Source organism: Microcaecilia unicolor, chromosome 12 (assembly GCF_901765095.1).
Source record: "Microcaecilia unicolor chromosome 12, aMicUni1.1, whole genome shotgun sequence".
NCBI classification, from domain to species: Eukaryota; Metazoa; Chordata; class Amphibia; order Gymnophiona; family Siphonopidae; genus Microcaecilia; species Microcaecilia unicolor.
Window position 1 is genome coordinate 56,376,591 of NC_044042.1, and position 19,534 is coordinate 56,396,124.

General features: G+C 39.7%; 1 protein-coding gene across 4 annotated transcripts in view; it reads right to left on the minus strand.

Moving 5' to 3' along the window:
- APLP2 (amyloid beta precursor like protein 2) overlaps positions 1 to 6,148 on the minus strand; it is a 133,580-nt gene extending 127,432 nt beyond the window's left edge. For 2 of the 4 annotated variants that reach the window (XM_030221607.1, XM_030221605.1), the window contains exon 1: positions 5,999 to 6,148. In XM_030221607.1, the coding sequence (XP_030077467.1) occupies positions 5,999 to 6,070 (72 nt within the window). In that variant the 5' untranslated portion in view covers positions 6,071 to 6,148. The remainder of the gene's footprint in view (positions 1 to 5,998) is intronic. The other 2 variants (XM_030221606.1, XM_030221604.1) reach the window with 1 other exon arrangement.
- Between the last annotated feature and the right edge of the window lie 13,386 nt (positions 6,149 to 19,534).

The window sequence follows — 19,534 nt, forward strand, 5'->3', positions numbered from 1 at the left end:
ATGAGGGTTTTGGTAGAGTGCTCGGAAAGAAAGGGGCAGATTTTATGGATGTTGTAAAGAAAGAAATGACAGGTCTTGGCAGTCTGCTGGATATGAGCGAAGGAGAGAGAAGAGTCAAAGATGACCCCAAGGTTTCGAGCTGAGGAGACAGGGAGAATGAGAGAGCCATCAACAGAAATAGAAAACGGGGGGAGTGGGGAGGTGGGTTTGGGGGGGAAAATGAGAAGCTCGGTTTTGGTCATGTTTAATTTCAGGTGGTGTTGAGACATCCAGACAGGAATGTCAGACAAGCATTGTGATTTGTTCATAAAAGCACTTTCTACACCTAAAGTATGTTTTACATACAGATGTTCATTATAAGACTGTACAGTATAGACATTATGTAAGCAGTAGACACACTGGAAAGATACAATCCCAAGATGTAATTATGACATACAGATATTTTATAATACACACACTGCCTCAGACTCAGAACAGGTATAAGTTTGTTCAACAACATTTGCGTGCTATTAGGAATAATTCCAGAAGCCTATTTTATAAAGGTACACCACATGCCTTTATAAAGACAACATTGGGGGGGGGGGGGGGGGGGTCTCTTATGTCATCATACCAAAAGGATGTAAAGCATTGCTGAATAATTTACAAGTTCACAATTTAATAATTTACAAGTTCACTGTTGCTCCCAGGCCTAGCAGAAAAGAGTGATCACTGCAAACCAGTGACAGTAACTTCTGTAGTCACTTCTCTCAAAGAAACAAGTGGGGAAAGCTAATATGTAGGAAAATACCTAAAAGACAAATTTAAACTCATTTTCTAGAAACAATATCCTACAGTTCGGAGAATGAAAGTCTCAAAATCATTTTCATTCATGGGACACTTCTGCCCCAAACACCAGTTACCCAGGATGCTGGGTAACTGTTCTGGCATAAAAGGAATTAACAAGTTTGAAATTATCCTTGTTCCACCTTTCATTCCAAGTCACCTTTACATTTTGAAGGGATGGTAACTGGCTGCATAACCTGAAAATAATTTCCAATGGTCTAAAACAAGTCACTTTTTTTAAGTGCTCAAGGTTAGTGGCTCATCTAAGGTTATATAAAGAATTTAAGGAAGCACCATCTAAACAGTAACCTTGAACCAAGTTTTTAGTACACATGATGAGGCATATTTTCAAAGCACTTAGGCTTCCAAAGTTCCATAAGTTTCTATGAAATTTTGGAAGGCTAAGTGCTTTGAAAATATGCCTCATTGGTCTCAACACTTTAATTGCAAAAAGATGTTTAAAATACTAGTAAATTTTTGATTAAAAGTATTCTGAATAATGTTTTGAAGAGTGAAAATTTATCCTCCAGGAATTTTTCAAGGTAGAATTTCAAGGTTCATTACTTGTAATCATTCACAGAAATAAGCAGCCTAGAATTAAACAATTCTGATGTTTCCAATGTTTAAGAAAAGTGAAACAAGCAAACATGAAAACAGAAGCAATGTGGTTTCCCCATTTATATAGGGAAACTCCAGAGAAACAAAAGCAAAGCATTTTTAAAAACTACTTAAATCAACTGGAACATTTTGAGCATCACACCAACATTATGTTACCATATAAAGATTCCCACAACAAAATTACCATCATTGGCATGGTAACTTCCTCCACCTAAGTTAAGTGTCAGTCAGTAAGACCCAATAACTGTCCTTATCAGCTACTACAATGTTTTCCAAGTCGGTCCTTACCTCCTTACCAGTCAGGTTTTCAGGATATCCACAATGAATCTGCATGAAAGATTTGCATATAATTAAGACAGCATATGCTAGCTCATGCATATTCATTGTGGATATCCTGAAAAACTGACTGGCAAGGGGGTACTCCAAGACTGACTTGAAACACTGGGCTACAGAATTATTGAAAAAAAAAAATGCTTTCTGGGTCTCAGGCTTGTGCTGCTTGTTAACCTTACAAGTAAGGAGGTCACAACATGGCATAGCAAGAAATTCGGACCAAAAACCATGCCTCCTGCCTTTGCTATTCTCAAAGAGAAAATTCATTAAAAAGAAAAAAATATATTTACTTGCTAAACATACATAATACCCATACAGTACATCAATCTGCGAACATATTAATACTTACTCTGTCTTGGAAGACTTACATTGTAAAATGTTTAATAATTGTAAAACTTAATCTGGGCCACTGCTGAGAACAAACTCAGCTAGCAAACAAACACAGCCAGTTAATTCTACATGCCACCTTCTAAGGGGCATGCTGAACACAACACACAAATGACCTCTTCTCTGGTGTGACACTCTAATACAGATGTTGTTTACAAGCCATTCATAAACCATTTTCAATTATGGGCAGATTTGGGGAAGGGGAGCTGAAAGGCATAGGCACAAAATACAGCACATAATTTACAATACTAAAAAGAATTAAGTTCCACCAGTTTTAAGCACTACCATTAGTTGTGTCATTTTCTGTATACTTAAAATTTACAATTTTTTCCACTTTGCAGGTTAACTAAACCCTAAAACTTCACAGTATTCCAGTTTGACCAAAACAACTATGCTTCTCATGTCTACCCCTCTATCAAAGATAACATATGAATTCTGAATTTCACATCACAGAAACACACTTCGATTGTTACAGCACCTTGATTTATTGTTAGAACTGTGCATTTAGATCATGAATAATGCACAGATGGAAGAGAACCAGACAACCATGAAAAAAGGAAATCCGGTGTATGGCCCAAGGAATTTTCAACAGGTGCAGAAGATTAAATGTAATCAACACAGAGGTCCTAAAGGCTCCCCCTCCAATGACTCACTGCCAAGGAACCTGATCCCTTCCAAACTGAGTCCAGCAGGCTGTCATCTTCACCAGTGAAGCATACCTCCAAAGCTTACTTTTTAGCTCCATTAAACAAAAACATCTTCTTACATTACTGGTTATGCTTATTGGATAAATATTTAAAAAAATCTGAAATTCAAACAGTAGTGTGAAACTAATGCATCTTCTATGCAAGAAAGTCAGCAAAACAAGGTGCCTGCTACTGTAAAATGTAAAACAAACAAAACCCCACACACAGAGTCCCTATGGCAAGGTTGCCATACAGAATTTACTTTACAAACTTAAATAATGCCAACAGATCCAACAAATTAATATAAGTGGCACCAAAGGAGTTAAAATGCATCAGTAACCATTTGTCCAATTGGTTATTTAATTCCCCTAATATATGCAGGCTGCTCAATTCTTTTCATTATTTGTCCCCATTTGGTGATATTAAATTGAACAAATATAGTTTAGTATGAATACTAAATAGAGACAATATGGTTAAAAATTAATGTTAGCTTCTATAAAACACACTGACATTTTTAGAATATGCAAGAAAGCTTTGTACTTACTACCACTGCAGCTCCCTGTGACTAAATCACATTGCCCCAGGTACTGTATATAAATATGTAAACCACTTTGCAACCACAGCAAGGCAGTATATCAAATCTTGTCCCCTTTCCCCTATCAAGAAGCCATAGGGTATTTTGGAGATTACTATATTAAAATATAGTACAAGAATCTCTGGGGACATTCATGCATCTACAGCATCTAATTTCATATATCACATTAAATGTTATGGACTGTGGGACCTTATCCCTCACAAGGGGTCTTTTACATAGGCAAGCTAGCATTTTTGGCATGTGCTAAATGCTAGAGACCCCCATAGGAATATATGGGCATCTCTAGCATTTTCCATGTACTAAAAACATTAGAATGCCTTTGTAATAGGGGCCCATAGTTCCCACTACTTAAGGGTGTCTCTTCAGGAGATACTTCTTACTGCAGTACCACATAAGATAAATTAGATGCCAACTTGCTTATTTCTGGGTTATACTAAATCATGGGTTATATTAAATCAATTTAAAAGTTGAAATAGAAGCTTTAAAATGTTTTCCATGTAATGTAGCTTACTGAAAAACTACACTAGATCCCAGATGCATTTGTGGGTGCACTGCAATGGCAACACCACAGAACATTTTGAGGTAACTTCCCTTGCCAGTAAGAAAATTAGTCAAGCTACATTCTTAGTAAGCATGTAAATCAGTGCTATAAACACAACATTTTGACCAAAGATTCAATGGTGTAGTACAAAACCATTTTAGTCTGTTGAATCTTCTTGTGCTAGATCAAAGTTTTCAACTGTTCACCAGAGTGCTTAATATTTACTTTTAGATCACTTTATAAATGCATTTGCTACCATAAAGCACTTTGGGGTCCTTTTACTAAAGGTACACTAACTGATTTAGCACACACTAAATGCTAAGAAGCCCACAAATATAAAACTGAGCTTCTTAGCATTTAAAACACCTTAGTAAAAAGGACTCCATTGTCTTATTGCCCAATTCAATAATACAGTGAACATTATCAAGTTTATTTTGAAAACATTTTTTTTTTATTTTGCTGAAACAAATCTTCATAGCCACTGCCAATCTATACATGATATCTCATTGGTGTGAGCAAATAAATTTTAAACCACTAACCAGAAGCTAGAATGCAGTGACTCAACATTCTGGTTTTAACCACTCCCCAAAATGTGTTTATTGTATAAGACGCAGGTAGTATTCCAGATCTGTATCCAATAGCATATTTTACTATTTGGCCAAAAATGAACAATGAGCAATATTAGTTGGCCAAATACAAATAATGAACACAGAGCTTTAACATAAATAATAGAAGTAGAAACATGAAATCAGAGATCGTATTTATTTCAGTAGGATTTAACACTGTAAAGATCCATTTATTTTTTTTTAATGATTAACATAAGAACATCCTTACATCCAGGGCCTTGAAAACTGTATTTCGAGATAAGGAACTCTGTTGCATTAAAGGACACCGGTACAATACAGGGGAAAATGAAGCACTAATGCATCAAAATGCATCATGGTAAGTCCATGCCTCCTCCCCGCAAATAAGAAAAAGGCATAAACGTATCAAAAACCAAAATACGGAAACTAGTCTGTCCAGAAATCAATGCTCAGTCATTTCATAGTGTAGGTCTTGACAGGACCACAAGCTACCAGGAGTAGCTACTGTCCATCATGCGCCTCTCTATACAGGACTGCAACCTGATATACGCTATAGAAACGATCATGTTAATAGGTGAGCGGCTCTTACCTTTCCCTCACAAAGACTACTAATCTCGTTAAAAAGAGCTGAGGGAGGCAGCTGGTGTGAGGAAAGAATCCACCTCCACCCCTATTAAGTCACACCTCGAGTACCCCAGCCCCCACCGATGCCTTTCATTTAGTCTCTGCAGCAATAGTAGCCTGAAGCAATGCACCAACGGGGAGGGGGGAGGATGGCAGAGGGTGGTAAAAAGCAATGATGAGTACAAGCACCTCTGCAGCACAGGCCTCCCACCCACCCACTATTAGAAAAGGAAAGGAGTTACTTTCCTTTCATTCCCCTCCCCCCCTGCTGGAACACCCCACCGGGAGATTCCAGCGGTGGCGACGCAACCACCTCGCTAGAAAAGGTGGGTGGCAAGAAAAAAAGATAAAAAGTAATAAACCTCTAACAGCCCAACCACCTCCCCCCCCCCCCCCCCCCCCCAGCAGACAGGAGAATGGTAAATTCCGAAACTACGCATAAAAGCTTCGGGGTTCGGGCGCTCGACACCCGGGCTCAGAAAATAACTCGGGGGGGGGGGGGGGCTGCGTAGCAACGCTTAAGTCGGACAAGGAGGAAAAACGTATTATAAAAATGCACTATAAATAAACAATACTTAGCCTCCCCCCCCCCACCGGTCCGGAAGAATGGGAGGTATGATGAGAAAAGGCAATAAATCAAAATTCACCGAGTGGCGACATCATACAGACACAACGCCCTCTTCCCAATCAGGCTTAAAGGTTAAAGGCGCTTCTATAAACAACATGACATAAAAATAATGCAACCTGTCCATTCAAGGACAAGTACGACTACAGCTGCAAAAGCGTCAGTCGCCTCTTTTGGCCTTACCTCGATATACCCGGCTAGCGCCGGAACTGCAAGCGCCACAAAAAGCACGAACACAGTAGGCAACGTCCCCATGCCTCTTACGCTTTCTCGCCCTCTAAATCCCTTTACTCTTGTCTCACTGAAGACTGGCTGAGTAGCGCGGCGGCTGGCTGGTTTTACTTCGCCGGAACTGACGTAATAAAGCCCACCTTCTTCGGAGACGCAACCAGTGTTCAGTACCAATCCAAGGACTGGAAAAAGAAATCGTCTGCGGCGTTGGTTGGGGAAGGTGAGAGAGGACAGACCTCCTTGTGCCTCCTTCTCCTGTCTGGTCTGTTTAATGTCACGCCCATGGGTGGAAAACCCGCCGTGTGAGAGAAATCAGGGTAGGGTAAAGTAAGACCACAGACTTTCTCCTGTTGACTCTAATCCAGATTAACAGTGTGCATAAATGTTTTTATTATTTCACACAGCAAATGTATTTTAAGACTGAAAAAAGCGCTGTGCAAGCTATGCATGTGCAATATTTCCAAAATTAATACGTTTATTTCTACACCATACTCCCAGAAAACAACCTATACAAAAGAAAAATGTACTTTTAAATGTGAATGCGTTGTTTGCATTCATCACAAATTTGCAAGGCAGATAATTTTAGAACAGGGTGTAGGCTGGCCAGTGGGAAGGTTTGGCAGAACAGACTACAACAGAAATCTGCATCATCAGAGACAGTATAATTGCGTTCTCAGACTCATATATATTCTTAATTTTCTAATTAAAGGCTAGATGCCATCATTTTGTTTTGGCCAAACATGAATTCATTTTCCCATTTCTTCCTAAAAATTCTCTTTTCAAAGTATTTTTGTAGCAGATTAATATTTCAGTCTTACCCAATGCGTTTTTTTTCTAACGAAAAAGATGCCGGTACTCAAATGCCAGGCCACACTTCAGGGGTGAGGTGATCACTGAGGGACTTGTTGGATTATTTGTAGTAAATAATTAGCAGATTTTAGTACACACAGCTTCAGCTTTAGAAATGTTAATTTCTTTCTTCATCTCTCTCTCATTCACCCCTGAATAATTCACTGCTGAGTCACTTTAAAGTTGAAGTAACAAAACATCTGTTTACTCACAGTTTGTAGTTAGATTATAATCAGACAGGCTTATATATACATATTACTATACATTTGTATTATCAGCTCCTTCCATGTGCTTAGATGGTAATGGATGCTCACACCACCATAGATCCTCTCAGGTTAGGAGAGATCATGAGCTCCATGTGCTCCATGTGCTGCATGTGCTGCATCTAAACCCCCACAGGAAGTTGCATAGCTGTGTGACCTCTCTAAGTAATTCACATCAGAGGTCACAGAGTAATCACAGAGAAATAATAGGTGACAGGCAATGCATGTAAAATACAATAAATTCCAACAAACCCCTTCTCATGCATAACTGTCATGCAATTATTTATTCATACAAAGTCCAAGCTTTATACGCAGATTCACAAAATGTTCTCTGGGTAACGGTTTGGTCATGATGTCAGCTGTCATCTCACTGGTGTGACAATAGTGTAGACTGATGACCCCTTCTTTTGCCAACTCTCGCACGTTGTGGTATTTCGTTGCGATGTGCTTGGTGCGTGACTGAACCTTGTCATTCTGTGACAGTCGGATGCAGCTCTGATTATCTTCCATTATCTGGATTGGTCTCTGTTCAGCTATACCAAAATCCAGCATAAGTTTTTCAATCCACATCAGTTCTCTGCACGCTTCCGATACAGCCACGTATTCAGCTTCTGTAGAAGACAAACTCACAATACTTTGTTTATGACTGGCCCATGAAATTTGTACATTTCCATACATAAACACATATCCACTTGTGGATTTATAATTAGAATGATCCCCTGCCCAATCTGAATCACAGTAACATATTAGTTTTGGATTACTATTGGCTGAAATCTTTAATTTACAATCAATGGTACCCTTTAAATACCTTACCATCCTTTTAACTGCAGTCCAATCTGATTTGGTAGGTGAGCTGACCCTTCTGCTCAAAATTCCTACTGCATTTGCTATATCAGCCCTGTATGTGGTAGCTAGATATAAAAGCTTACCTATGGCTGATCTATATTGGATGTTATCTGGTAAAGGTTCTCTTACTGTTTCATCCTTCAGAAAATCAGTGATCATGGGAGTGCTTACAACTTGGGCATCTTGCATACCTAAACTTTCAATAAGCTCATTTATTTTCTGCTTCTGGCTTAGAAGATAAGAACCATCATTTTGTTTCTCAATTTCTATACCAAGATAGTATGTCACATTACCAAGTTCTTTTATCTCAACATTCTGGTTTAAACACTTTACAATGTCCTTGTACTCTTGCTCACTTTTGCTTGCAATGAGCAGATCATCAACAAAAGCTAAAATGTATGCATATTGTCCATTTCTGCACCTAGTGTACAAACATTTATCTGCTTCACCTTGCTTAAATCCTAAATTTGTCAATATTTCATGCAATTTATCATTCCAACATTTTGCACTTTGCTTTAATCCATAAAGACCTTTGTTTAATTTACACACTAGCTGTCTTTGTTTTGTATTTATGAAACCTGTTGGCTGTTCCATGTACAAGTCTTCAGTTATATCTCCGTGAAGAAACGCTGTTTTCACATCAATGTGTTTGACTTGCATGCCTTTTGAGACTGCAATTCTCAGAAGTGTTCTGATTGTCGTGTGTTTCACTACAGGTGCAAACACTTCATCAAAATCTTCTCCATATTTTTGAAGATATCCCTTTGCCACTAATCTGGCTTTATACCTTTCCACTTTTCCTTGTGCATTCCTTTTTAACTTGAATACCCATTTGCATCCTATAGCTTTCTTGCCAGGAGGTAATTTTGTAAGAATCCAAGTATTATTTTTATCCAATGCATCAATTTCTTCTTGTGCAGCTTTATGCCATTCAGCAGCTTCTTCTGCTGACATTTTCTCAATCTCATCCCATGTTAAGGGCTCTTGAGCTTCTGCTGACTTTGTTAGGTTAGACAGTCTTGGGGGTGGAACACCTTTGTTTTCCCTGGATGAGCGTCTGACAACAGGTTGGTCTGACCTTTCCGCATCCTCTAAATCTGAGAGTTCTTCTCCAATTGATTCCCCTTCTCCAACTGTACTGTCTTCTTCAATGATCCTTTCTGTGTCTGCTTCCTCTGTCTGTTCCTCGTTAGATACAGATGAGTTGCTTTCAGACATCTGCCTTGGTGTGGCATTTATATACACTGGCATGTCTATTATGGTTCTAGTTTCATATTCTGGATGATAAGGCTCATCTGGGATAATCCAGCCTTTATCAACCCTTTTGTTTTCATCAAAATATGTAACATGTCTTATGCCAACAATGCCAGTTTTCAGATTCAAAATTCTATATCCTTTGTGTCCTGGAGCATAGCCAACTAAAATGCCCCTTTCTGTTGTGGAATCCAGCTTATGCCTTCTTTGCTTTGGTACATGAGCATATGCTGTACTTCCAAATGTTCTTATGTGTGACAGGTTTGGCTTCCTACCATGCCATGTCTCATGTGGTGTGCGCTGAGCGCCTTTAGTTGGCATTCTGTTTTGTAGGTACACTGCTGTGAGAATGGCTTCCCCCCATAGTCTTTTAGGGAGATTGCTATCTGACAGCATACATCTGGTCATTTCCACAATTGACCTAAATTTTCTCTCTGCAACAGAATTTTGCTCTGGTGTATAAGCTACTGTTGTGATATGCTGAATGCCTTCTTGTTCTAGAAATGTGCGCATGCTTTGTGAAGTGAACTCACCACCATTGTCGGTCTGAAGAACCTTTGGTTTTCTTTCAAATTTATTGCTCACCATGGCTACGTATTTCTTCAGCATGTCTGTGACTTGACTTTTCTCTTTCAGCAAATAGGCCACACAATATCTAGAGAAATCATCCAAGAATATTAGCACAAATCTGTTATTTCCCAATGATGGGATATTAAACGGTCCACATAAGTCACTGTGTATTAAGTCCAGCACTTTATTACTCCTATTTCCTGTGTATGCAGGAAATGAGGGTCTTACACCTTTTTGAGTAACACAGTCTATGCATTTCTCCATTTTACCAGCATCTGTACTTATCTGAATGCCGGTGGCCAGTTGCTTACTGTAAAGATCCTGGATCACCTTAAAATCACGATGTCCCAGGCGGCAGTGCCAGATTTCCAGACTACATTTACCATCATTCTTCCTTACTTGCGCCATATGTGAGGCTTCACCTGAAATGTTCAGCTTATAAACATCATTATGCATAAAAGCTTCAGCATACACTTCATCATTTTTAGAGATTGTGCACTTACTGTTTTCAAAATGAATCGCAAATCCCTTCTTATCTAATGTAGATACACTAAGCATATTGCAAACTGCTTGGGGAATATACAAGACATCACTTACAGGAATTTCTTTAACTTCATTAGACACTTTGCATTTTAAGAATCCAATCCCTTTTGCTTGGATCTTAGCAGTCCCTGCGTTTGCAGTTTTAAGAATACCTTCCTCTGGACACATTTCCTGAAAGAAATTCTTACAATTGGTTAAATGGCATGTGCTCCCTGAATCCAAAATCCAAGTACTTTCATTTGAATTATTATTTACCATAGTCAAAGATTTTTCTGCCATTAGAAAGCCCTTGTGTTTATCTTTGTCCTTCATACATTTCCTGGTTTGAAAATTCTTTAGTTCCATTGGCTTAGGTGAGCTAGAGGGAGTGTTTTGTGTTTCCTTACACCATTTAGATACATGTCCCTCCTTTCCACATGAGTAGCAAATCAGCTTGCCCTTGGGTGGAGTTTTCCCATAGCTCCGCCTTCCTCTGTTCTTTGCCAAGAAATTTGTTTCATTTCTCTCTGACTTGCTTTGAGAACACATCTCCTCAGAATCATTTATTATGCATTCCTGCCTTAGTTTTGATGTTGTCTGTTCAAAAGATTGCCCTTCAATGGCCTCATTTACAGACCTAAAAACATCAAACTTCTTTGATAGTGAGGTAAAAAGAAATGCTCTTTTCAATGCATCACACATGGGAATTCCAGAAAGTTCTAGCTTTTGAAATGAAGACATAAGATGCATAATGTGATCATTACATTTACTTTTATCCCTTAATTTGGTTTCATTCAACTCTGCCAGCCAAATTGGTTGTTGCTTTGCATATGTAGTTGCATACATAGTTCTCAGTTTATATAAAATGTCCTTTGGTGTATCTTTTCCCTCCACTAATATGGCTTGTTTCTCTGAGAGAGCTTCCAAAAGCATGCACTTCACATAATAGTTTGCATTGTCCCATTCAGCCATATTTTCAGCTGTTCTGTCTTGGTCTAAGCATATATTCAATCTTTTTGCTCGAAGGAGACATATGAATCTTAGTTCCCACTGCTGATAATTAAACTCAGTTAATTTAGGCACCTTGAGAGAATAGAACAATAGTGAATTTCTTCCCTCAGCCATTTTCTTAGCCTTCTGTCTGCTGTGTGGGGGGAGAGAGAGACAGACTGAATCTTTCCTTTAAAACTTAAGAGAAAAAATGTGGCCTTTTTTTCTGCCTGGTAATATTTCTCTTCTTTTTCAATTCCTGGACCCTGGGCCCATAACCCTTTTGTTGGATTATTTGTAGTAAATAATTAGCAGATTTTAGTACACACAGCTTCAGCTTTAGAAATGTTAATTTCTTTCTTCATCTCTCTCTCATTCACCCCTGAATAATTCACTGCTGAGTCACTTTAAAGTTGAAGTAACAAAACATCTGTTTACTCACAGTTTGTAGTTAGATTATAATCAGACAGGCTTATATATACATATTACTATACATTTGTATTATCAGCTCCTTCCATGTGCTTAGATGGTAATGGATGCTCACACCACCATAGATCCTCTCAGGTTAGGAGAGATCATGAGCTCCATGTGCTCCATGTGCTGCATGTGCTGCATCTAAACCCCCACAGGAAGTTGCATAGCTGTGTGACCTCTCTAAGTAATTCACATCAGAGGTCACAGAGTAATCACAGAGAAATAATAGGTGACAGGCAATGCATGTAAAATACAATAAATTCCAACAGGACTGACCCCACACAATAGTCAGACCCCCTGCAACCAGTCACAGAATCCATGACAAGGCAGAATTGGTGTGTAGAGCTAGAGCTCTTTCATTAAAACTTGGGAACCATGGGTCAGTTTTAGCAGGCAATGGAAAAAGGTACCGGTACTCGGTCCCCCCTCAAAACAAGCCCAAGTCTTACCAAATCTTCTTCTTGAAAGCTAGCAGATATTTGGGGAATAACTTTGTATAGAACATTTAGGTAGTAAAATTAAAGTTTAGATCCCCCTGCGTTAACAAAAATACCCTAGTATTTAAAAGAGCCTCAGCAAACATAAAGCCTTTTCTAAAATACTAATGGGGGGGCAAAGAATCAAGTGTATTTATGTGGTGGGACACACAACACAAGAAGCCATTTTACAAAAGCAAATGTTAAACAAAAAAGGTAACATCACTTGTGGTTTTGCTTCAGGGTACTTATACCAGCTTTGAGTCAGGCATGGTGGTTGTTGCCTAACTTTTCGTTTGATCCTTATACTAGGTTTGAGTCATGCATGCTTGTTGCCTAACTTTTAGTTTGATCCTGGGCTTCCGTTCAAAGTTTGAGGAGGGAACTGCACTTAACCCTCAGGTGTTCAAACTTCATCACCACCTCAAAATGGTAGAAGTATGAGTTTTGGGCCCCCTGGTTCTGCATTTTTACAAAATCTACTACATGCACACAGAAGTGTTTCCACTTACATGCAAAAGTAGATAAATTATGTATCTATGTATGCCAATTTACATGTGTAAATGGCATGTAACTACCTAAATCTTGCAGTTGATTGCAAACACAGATGTGACCTTGTCTGACAATCAGTAGCCCATATATGCCAACATTTAGAAGCTTTTAATATTAAACTGTATTTTCCATCCACTGATCATCTGTGTAAGGTATCTGCCTAAAACTGCAATATGCCCTGAAACAGGATCTAATAAAAGTCTAAAGGCCCTATGTGCTAAGGTGTGCTAGCGTTTTTAACACATGCTAAAATTAGCGTGTGCTAAATGCTAGAGATGCCCATATATTCCTATGGGTGTCTCTAGCATTAGCGCATGCTAACCTATTGCGTAGCTTAGTTAACAGGGCCCTAAGCCCACTGTGAAACAGGGTTGCCAGCTAATGAAAATATTTCTTTTACTGACAATATTTAGGATTTTACAACATCAAGCTTGGATGCTGTTGAAAAATACCATCCTGAAAGCCCAGGCCAAAGAAGACCAAACAACAGCCGGCGTGGTTAAAAAGTGAGGTGAAGGAAGCTATTAGAGCTAAAAGAAAATCCTTCAGAAAATGGAAGAAGGAACTGACTGAAAAATAATAACAGCATAAGGAATGTCAAGTCAAATGCAAAGCACTGACTGATAAGGAAGGCAAAGAGGGACTTTGAAAAAAAAAGATTGCATTGAAGGCAAAAACACATAGTAAAAGATTTTTTAGGTATATTTAAAGCAAGAAGCTGGCAAAAGAATCGGTTGGACCACTAGATGACTGAGGGGTAAAAGTGGCAATCAGGGAAGACAAAGCCATAGTGGAGAGATTAAATGAATTCTTTGCTTCGGTCTTTTACCAAGGAAGATTTGGGAGAGGTACCAGTGCCAGAAATGATATTCAAAACTGACGAGTCGGAGAAACTGAATGAAATCTCTATAAACTTGGAGGATGTAATGGGGCAATTTGACAAACTGAAGAGTAGCAAATCTCCTAGACCAGATGGTATTCATCCCAGAGTACTGATAGAATTGAAAATGTAACTTGCAGAACTATTGTTAGTAATATGTAATTTATATTTAAAATTGAGCATGATACCAGAAGATTGGAGGGTGGCCAATGTAACGCCGATTTTTAAAAAAAGGTTCCAGAGGAGATCCGGGAAATTATAGACCGGTGAGCTTGACAACAGTGCCAGGCAAAATGGTAGAGACTATTATAAAGAACAAAATTACAGAGGATATTCAAAAGCACGGATTAATGAAACAAAGCCAACATGGATTTAAGGGAAATCTTGCCTCACCAATCTATTACATTTCTTTAAAGGGGTTAACAAACATGTGGATAAAGGCGAGCCAGTTGATATTGTGTATCTGAATTTTCAAAAGGTGTTTGACAAAGTACCTTATAAATGATCTAGAGATGGGAGTAATTAGTGAAGGAATTAAATTTGCTGACAATACAAAGTTATTCAAAGTTGTTAAATCGCGAGAGAATTGTGAAAAATTACAAGAGGACCTTACGAGATTGGGCATCTAAATGACAGATAACGTTTAATGTGAGTAAGTGCAAAGTGATGCATGTGGGAAAGAGGAACCCGAAATATAGCTACGTCATGCAAGGTTCCACGTTAGAAGTCACCGACCAAGAAAAGGATCTAGGCGTCGTCATTGATATGTTGACACCTTCTGCTCAGTGTGCTGCGGTGGCTAAGAAAGCAAATAGAATGTTAGGTATTATTAGGAAAGGAATGGAAAACAAAAATGAGGTCTTTATAATGCCTTTGTATCGCTCCATGGTGCGACCACACCTCAAATATTGCGTTCAATTCTGGTCACTGCATCTCAAAGAAGATATGGTGGAATTAGAAAAGGTGCAGAGAAAGGCAACAAAAATTATAAAGGGGATGGGACGATTTCCCTATAAGGAAAGGCTGAAGCGGCTAGGGCTCTTCAGCTTGGAGAAAAGACAGCTGAGAAGAGATATGATAGAGGTCTATAAAATAATGAATGGAGTGGAACAGGTAGATGTGAATCATCTGTTTAATCGTTCCAAAAATACTAGGACTAGGGGGGCATGCGATGAAGCTACAAAGTAGTAAATTTAAAACAAATCAGAGAAAATGTTTCTTCACTCAACATGTAATTAAACTCTGTAATTTGTTGCCAGAGAATGTGATAAAGGTGGTTAACTTAGTGGGGTTTAAAAAAGGTTTGGACGGCTTCTTAAAGGAAAAATGCATAGACCATTATTAAAATGGACTTGGGGAAAAATCCACTGCTTATTTGTGGGATAAGCAGCATAAAATGTGTTGTACTTTTGGGGATCTTGCCAGGTATTTGTGACCTGGATTAGCCACTGTTGGAAACAGAATGCTGGGCTTGATGGACCTTTGGTTTGTCCCAGTATGGCAATACTTATGTACTTATATACTTATAACTTAAATTTTGTTATGGACACACACTTTACTATTACCATTTGTCCACATCCAAACGTACAGGAGAACAGGACACCATAAAAATGACTATTTTATAAAGACCACATGAAAACTATCTTTATGCATACAATATTTAAACATTTCTACTACCAACACCACTTAATCTCTGACTATTAAATTCAGGAGAATTAAAGATGTAAAATAATATCATCATCTATCCAAAAGTGAAAGTGTCAACCCAAAAGTATTAAAATATAAAAATCCAGTGCTTCAAAACTGCGCTGTAGACGCACCAGCGTTTTTAGCTTGCGCTAATGCTAGAGACACCCATCTATTCTTATGGGTGTCTCTAGCATTAGGAAGCGCTAATTTTTAGTGTGCACTAAAATCACTAGCGCACCTTAGTAAATAGGGCCCAATATTATTAAAACAGTACTTTAGAGCTATAATCTTCATTATATCACATATAACTTCAGCATGGAGGACTCTCTGCTCATTGCACTTACATTCAAACATTGAGCACTGGGGATTCTTATCTCACTGCACCGGTTTTGTTTGTGTATATATACATGAATACATTGTGTGTTTGTATTTTTTATGTGTGTGGATTTGATTTGTTTTTGCTTTTGTGTGTTCTCTTTGCATTTGTTTGCATCTGGGTGTCTCTGTTTTGTGTGTGTATGTGTTTTGTCTGTACATGTTTGTATGTCTGTTTTGTTTGTGTGGATGTCTGTGTTTTGTGTTTGTATGTGTTTCTGTGTGCATCTGTATGTCTACATTTTGTTTTTGTGTGTCCATGGTTTATTTGTGTGTGTGTGGATTTGGGTTTATTTGTGTGCTGTGGGTATATCTTGGTGCATTGGTGTGTTTGTGGTATATGTATGTGTATGGGCTGCACGTCTGTTGTTTTTTTGTGTATCTGTGACTGGGGGAGTAGAAAAGAGGAGAGAGGCAATTTGAATGGAGCAATTCTCTGACTGCTGTGTTTCATTGTATCAAATTTTCTATGCTGCAGATGCTAGAACTGCACCCACAGAAATGTACTGGGCCAGTTTTTGAGACTTTATTTCTCTGGAATCCCTAGTCCAATCTGACTGTTCCTTAGCATCCCTTCATGCCGGCCCAGAATGACTAGTGGGTTGTGCACACCTTCCAGCAGGTGGAGAGAGCAAATAAGAGCCCAGCTCAGCCCCTGAAAGCCTCAATATTCTCAGCCTCCAGCAGGTGAAAGACATGGTGAACCCTCCAGTCTCATACTTTTCCTATCTGTCTTGTTAAAAAAAAAGGGGGAGTAGTTTTTTCTTCATCTATGTGCCACATGGTTATTATTTGCTAGCAGAGGCTGAGACCTGCAAACTGAGGTGGCCGAGTCCCTCCTTCTCTCTCTCCCCGAGCTTTCCCTGGGTACAGTAGGTCCTCATGTGGTCTTTGCTTTAGTACTGGCCTTCAAATTTGATCAATAGGAGGGCGAGGGAGGCAGAATCCAGTCTGCTTTAAATGCTTTGCTCCAGGCTCATGACATATGGAGGATTCGTGCATATCCATCCATTCCACAGGCCGCAAACAAGCTCCTAGTCCTAATGAGGAAAAAGGCCAAGTAACAGCCAGTGATACAAGCAGCAGAGGCAGTGCCTCACAGGCAGGATGCGGCTCTGGCCTACTATGTAGATCTCCCGGGCTCAGGAAGTGCTGAGCCACTGGCTTGGAAGAGGTGAGAACAGACTGGTCCTCCCGTCCAGCTCCTCATTACTCATAGGGTCCGTGGCTGGCCATCATCTTCCATAATCCTTGCTGGTATGAGGAAGAGGTGAGCAGGCACTGCCCCTCGGATGGGGAGGGAGCAAGCAGATGGTCCAGGAGAACTATATCTCCTACAGCAAGGCTTGTCCGGCTCCTTCCTCATGGTTGACTTACTGACTCTGGGCCAGATGCACTAAACTAAACGAGCCTTTAACGACCCTTTAACGAACAAGTTTTAAACCGTGGCATGCACTAAAGGCCTTTTTCCGACGGCGGTAGCAGCTAACGAAAACGGAATGTAGATGAGCAAATTTTGCTGTGCTGTGTACTGGAAACTCCTCCTGTCTGAAGAGCAGCAACCGCTACGGCTTGCCCCAGGGGAGGCGGGGAGGCCCCGGGTGCACTCAGCTTGCCTCCCAAGTTGCCGGAGTAGGAGGAAGAAAGCCACTGTGCCCGTGGTGATCGTCAGGCATCAGTGATTACTGATGCAGAGAGAGCAAAGAAGGATGGCGTTGAAACGTATTCACAAGGTAATAAGCTGTCTTTTTTTTTCTTTATCTGTATTATAAAGATATGTGGCTCACTATTTTCATGGTTACGTTTGGCACTGTGACTGAGTATGGCAAGGTGTGGTGGTATTATCTTAGGGACCTGTTTACTAAGCTATGCTGTAGGTGCGCTATCATTTTTAGCTGCTAAGAGACTCCCATATATTCCTATAGGTGTCTCTAGCGTTAGCGCGCGCTAAAAACGCTAGCGCACCTTAGTAAATAGGGTCCTTAAAGTTTTAACTTTAACATGCTGGCACTACTCAGGCCTCTAACATCGTGGGAAGACGTTTGTGAATTTTTTAAGGTTGAGGTGTAGTGTAAACAGTTTTTTAACTTCATTATACTCGGCCGGAGTTGAAGCAAATATTTAGGTTTATATTCTAATGACCAGTGATGGGCCTAAAGTTAATTCTGAATTAAATTTCTTTTTCTTTTCTTTTTTTTATCAATTGAGTGCAATACATTTGTATAAATTGTATAGTTTTAATCATTTTTCACTATATTTCACAGAATTGGGAGTGGGGTGCATGGTTAGAATATAAATTGTACAGGAAAAAAATTTCAGACACGTAAAAATGTGACTTTTGCCATATCTTATAATTTGATATCAGGCTTCATGTGCTAATCTGAAACTTGCAATCCTTTGTGAAATTAGTTTCTGTCCTCAATCTTGTGAGCAGTAACACTAGTCATCAAGGCCTCTGCAGCAATTATTTTCCATTTGTCTTGTCAAATAGGTTAAATTCTTAAAATTTGGGTGGAAGCTTGAGGCCTCTTAAAAGTAAATATCAGTGGGGAAATATATATGGAGGTGAGGACCAGTTAAAAACTGGATCATTAGAATCTGCCAGATCCAGTATTAAATCACATTTAGCTTTTTATTTTCTACTCCCCACCTTGCTTTACATTAATTTGCATCACAGCAGCTCATTCATGCCAAATGTAAATAAACTTTCAAGCAAAAGGTTTGTTATGCAAAAGTGATGCCATGCTTTGGTATGTGTGGAGAGGAGGGTCATTGTCCTCCTCCTCCTCCTCCTCCCCCACTACTTTTGGAAATGACTTGGGCTAGAAGATTTTTCACAAATTTGAAAATATATTATTATTATTATTATTATATAGCTATTTTTGGTGTCAAAACTGTTGGGCTACTGTTGGGCACGAATCAGGCTGGAAAGTTTTTGGCCACCTGGCAAGTCTGTTTGTCAGAAAATAGAGGTCCACTGTAAAGCAAGGGTTGTATTCCCTAGAAGCCAGAGGGAAGGAAGGAGCTGGGTGGAAGGGAGGGCCAATTCCCAGAAGCAAGAGGGAAGAGGTGGCTTCCCTGGGAGGGAGCCTGCCCAAAGGAAGAGGGATTTCCTCGGGAGTTTTGTGAGGCAGGTGGAATCCAAGGAGAGGCAGAAGGCTGGTAGTGAGAATGAAGGGAACAGTAATCCCTGTTAGCTGACTGGAGTGTGGACCCACAGCTTTCCCCCCAGGAGTCTGGTAAAACAGGGTGGGAAGACAGCTGTGCAGCAGGCTATATTATGTGCTTGGAGTAGGACTTGAAAAGGTGTCAGCCCTTCTCAAGAGAGGTCAAACACTTAACTGTCTGAGCTGGAGAGAGAGCGATGGTGCTGGGAGGCAGAAGCAGGGCTAATTGGGGGAAGGCCACGTGGCTGCTAGGTTGTTCCTAGGATGTGAAAAGGAACTGGGAAGGAAAGGGTTAGGGACTAGGGATCTAGAAGTCCTTCCTTGTAAACTAGGTCTGATTATTGCACTTACATTGTGCTGGTTGGAAGCAAATAGACAGGAAAGAGCAAGGAAGCTGTCTGTCAAGTTAGTTTGTCCATGTGTGAATCCCTCAGCAGCCAGAAGATTTGGAAAGGGGGAGATTGGGAACCCTGTGTGTAATTGTAAAGGGGAAGATGAGCCTGTTCTTAAGATGCCCCAATAAGTGTTGTGCCCCTATGTTAAAGGATGCAAAGGTTGTTCTATTTTAGTTGGGTCCTGTG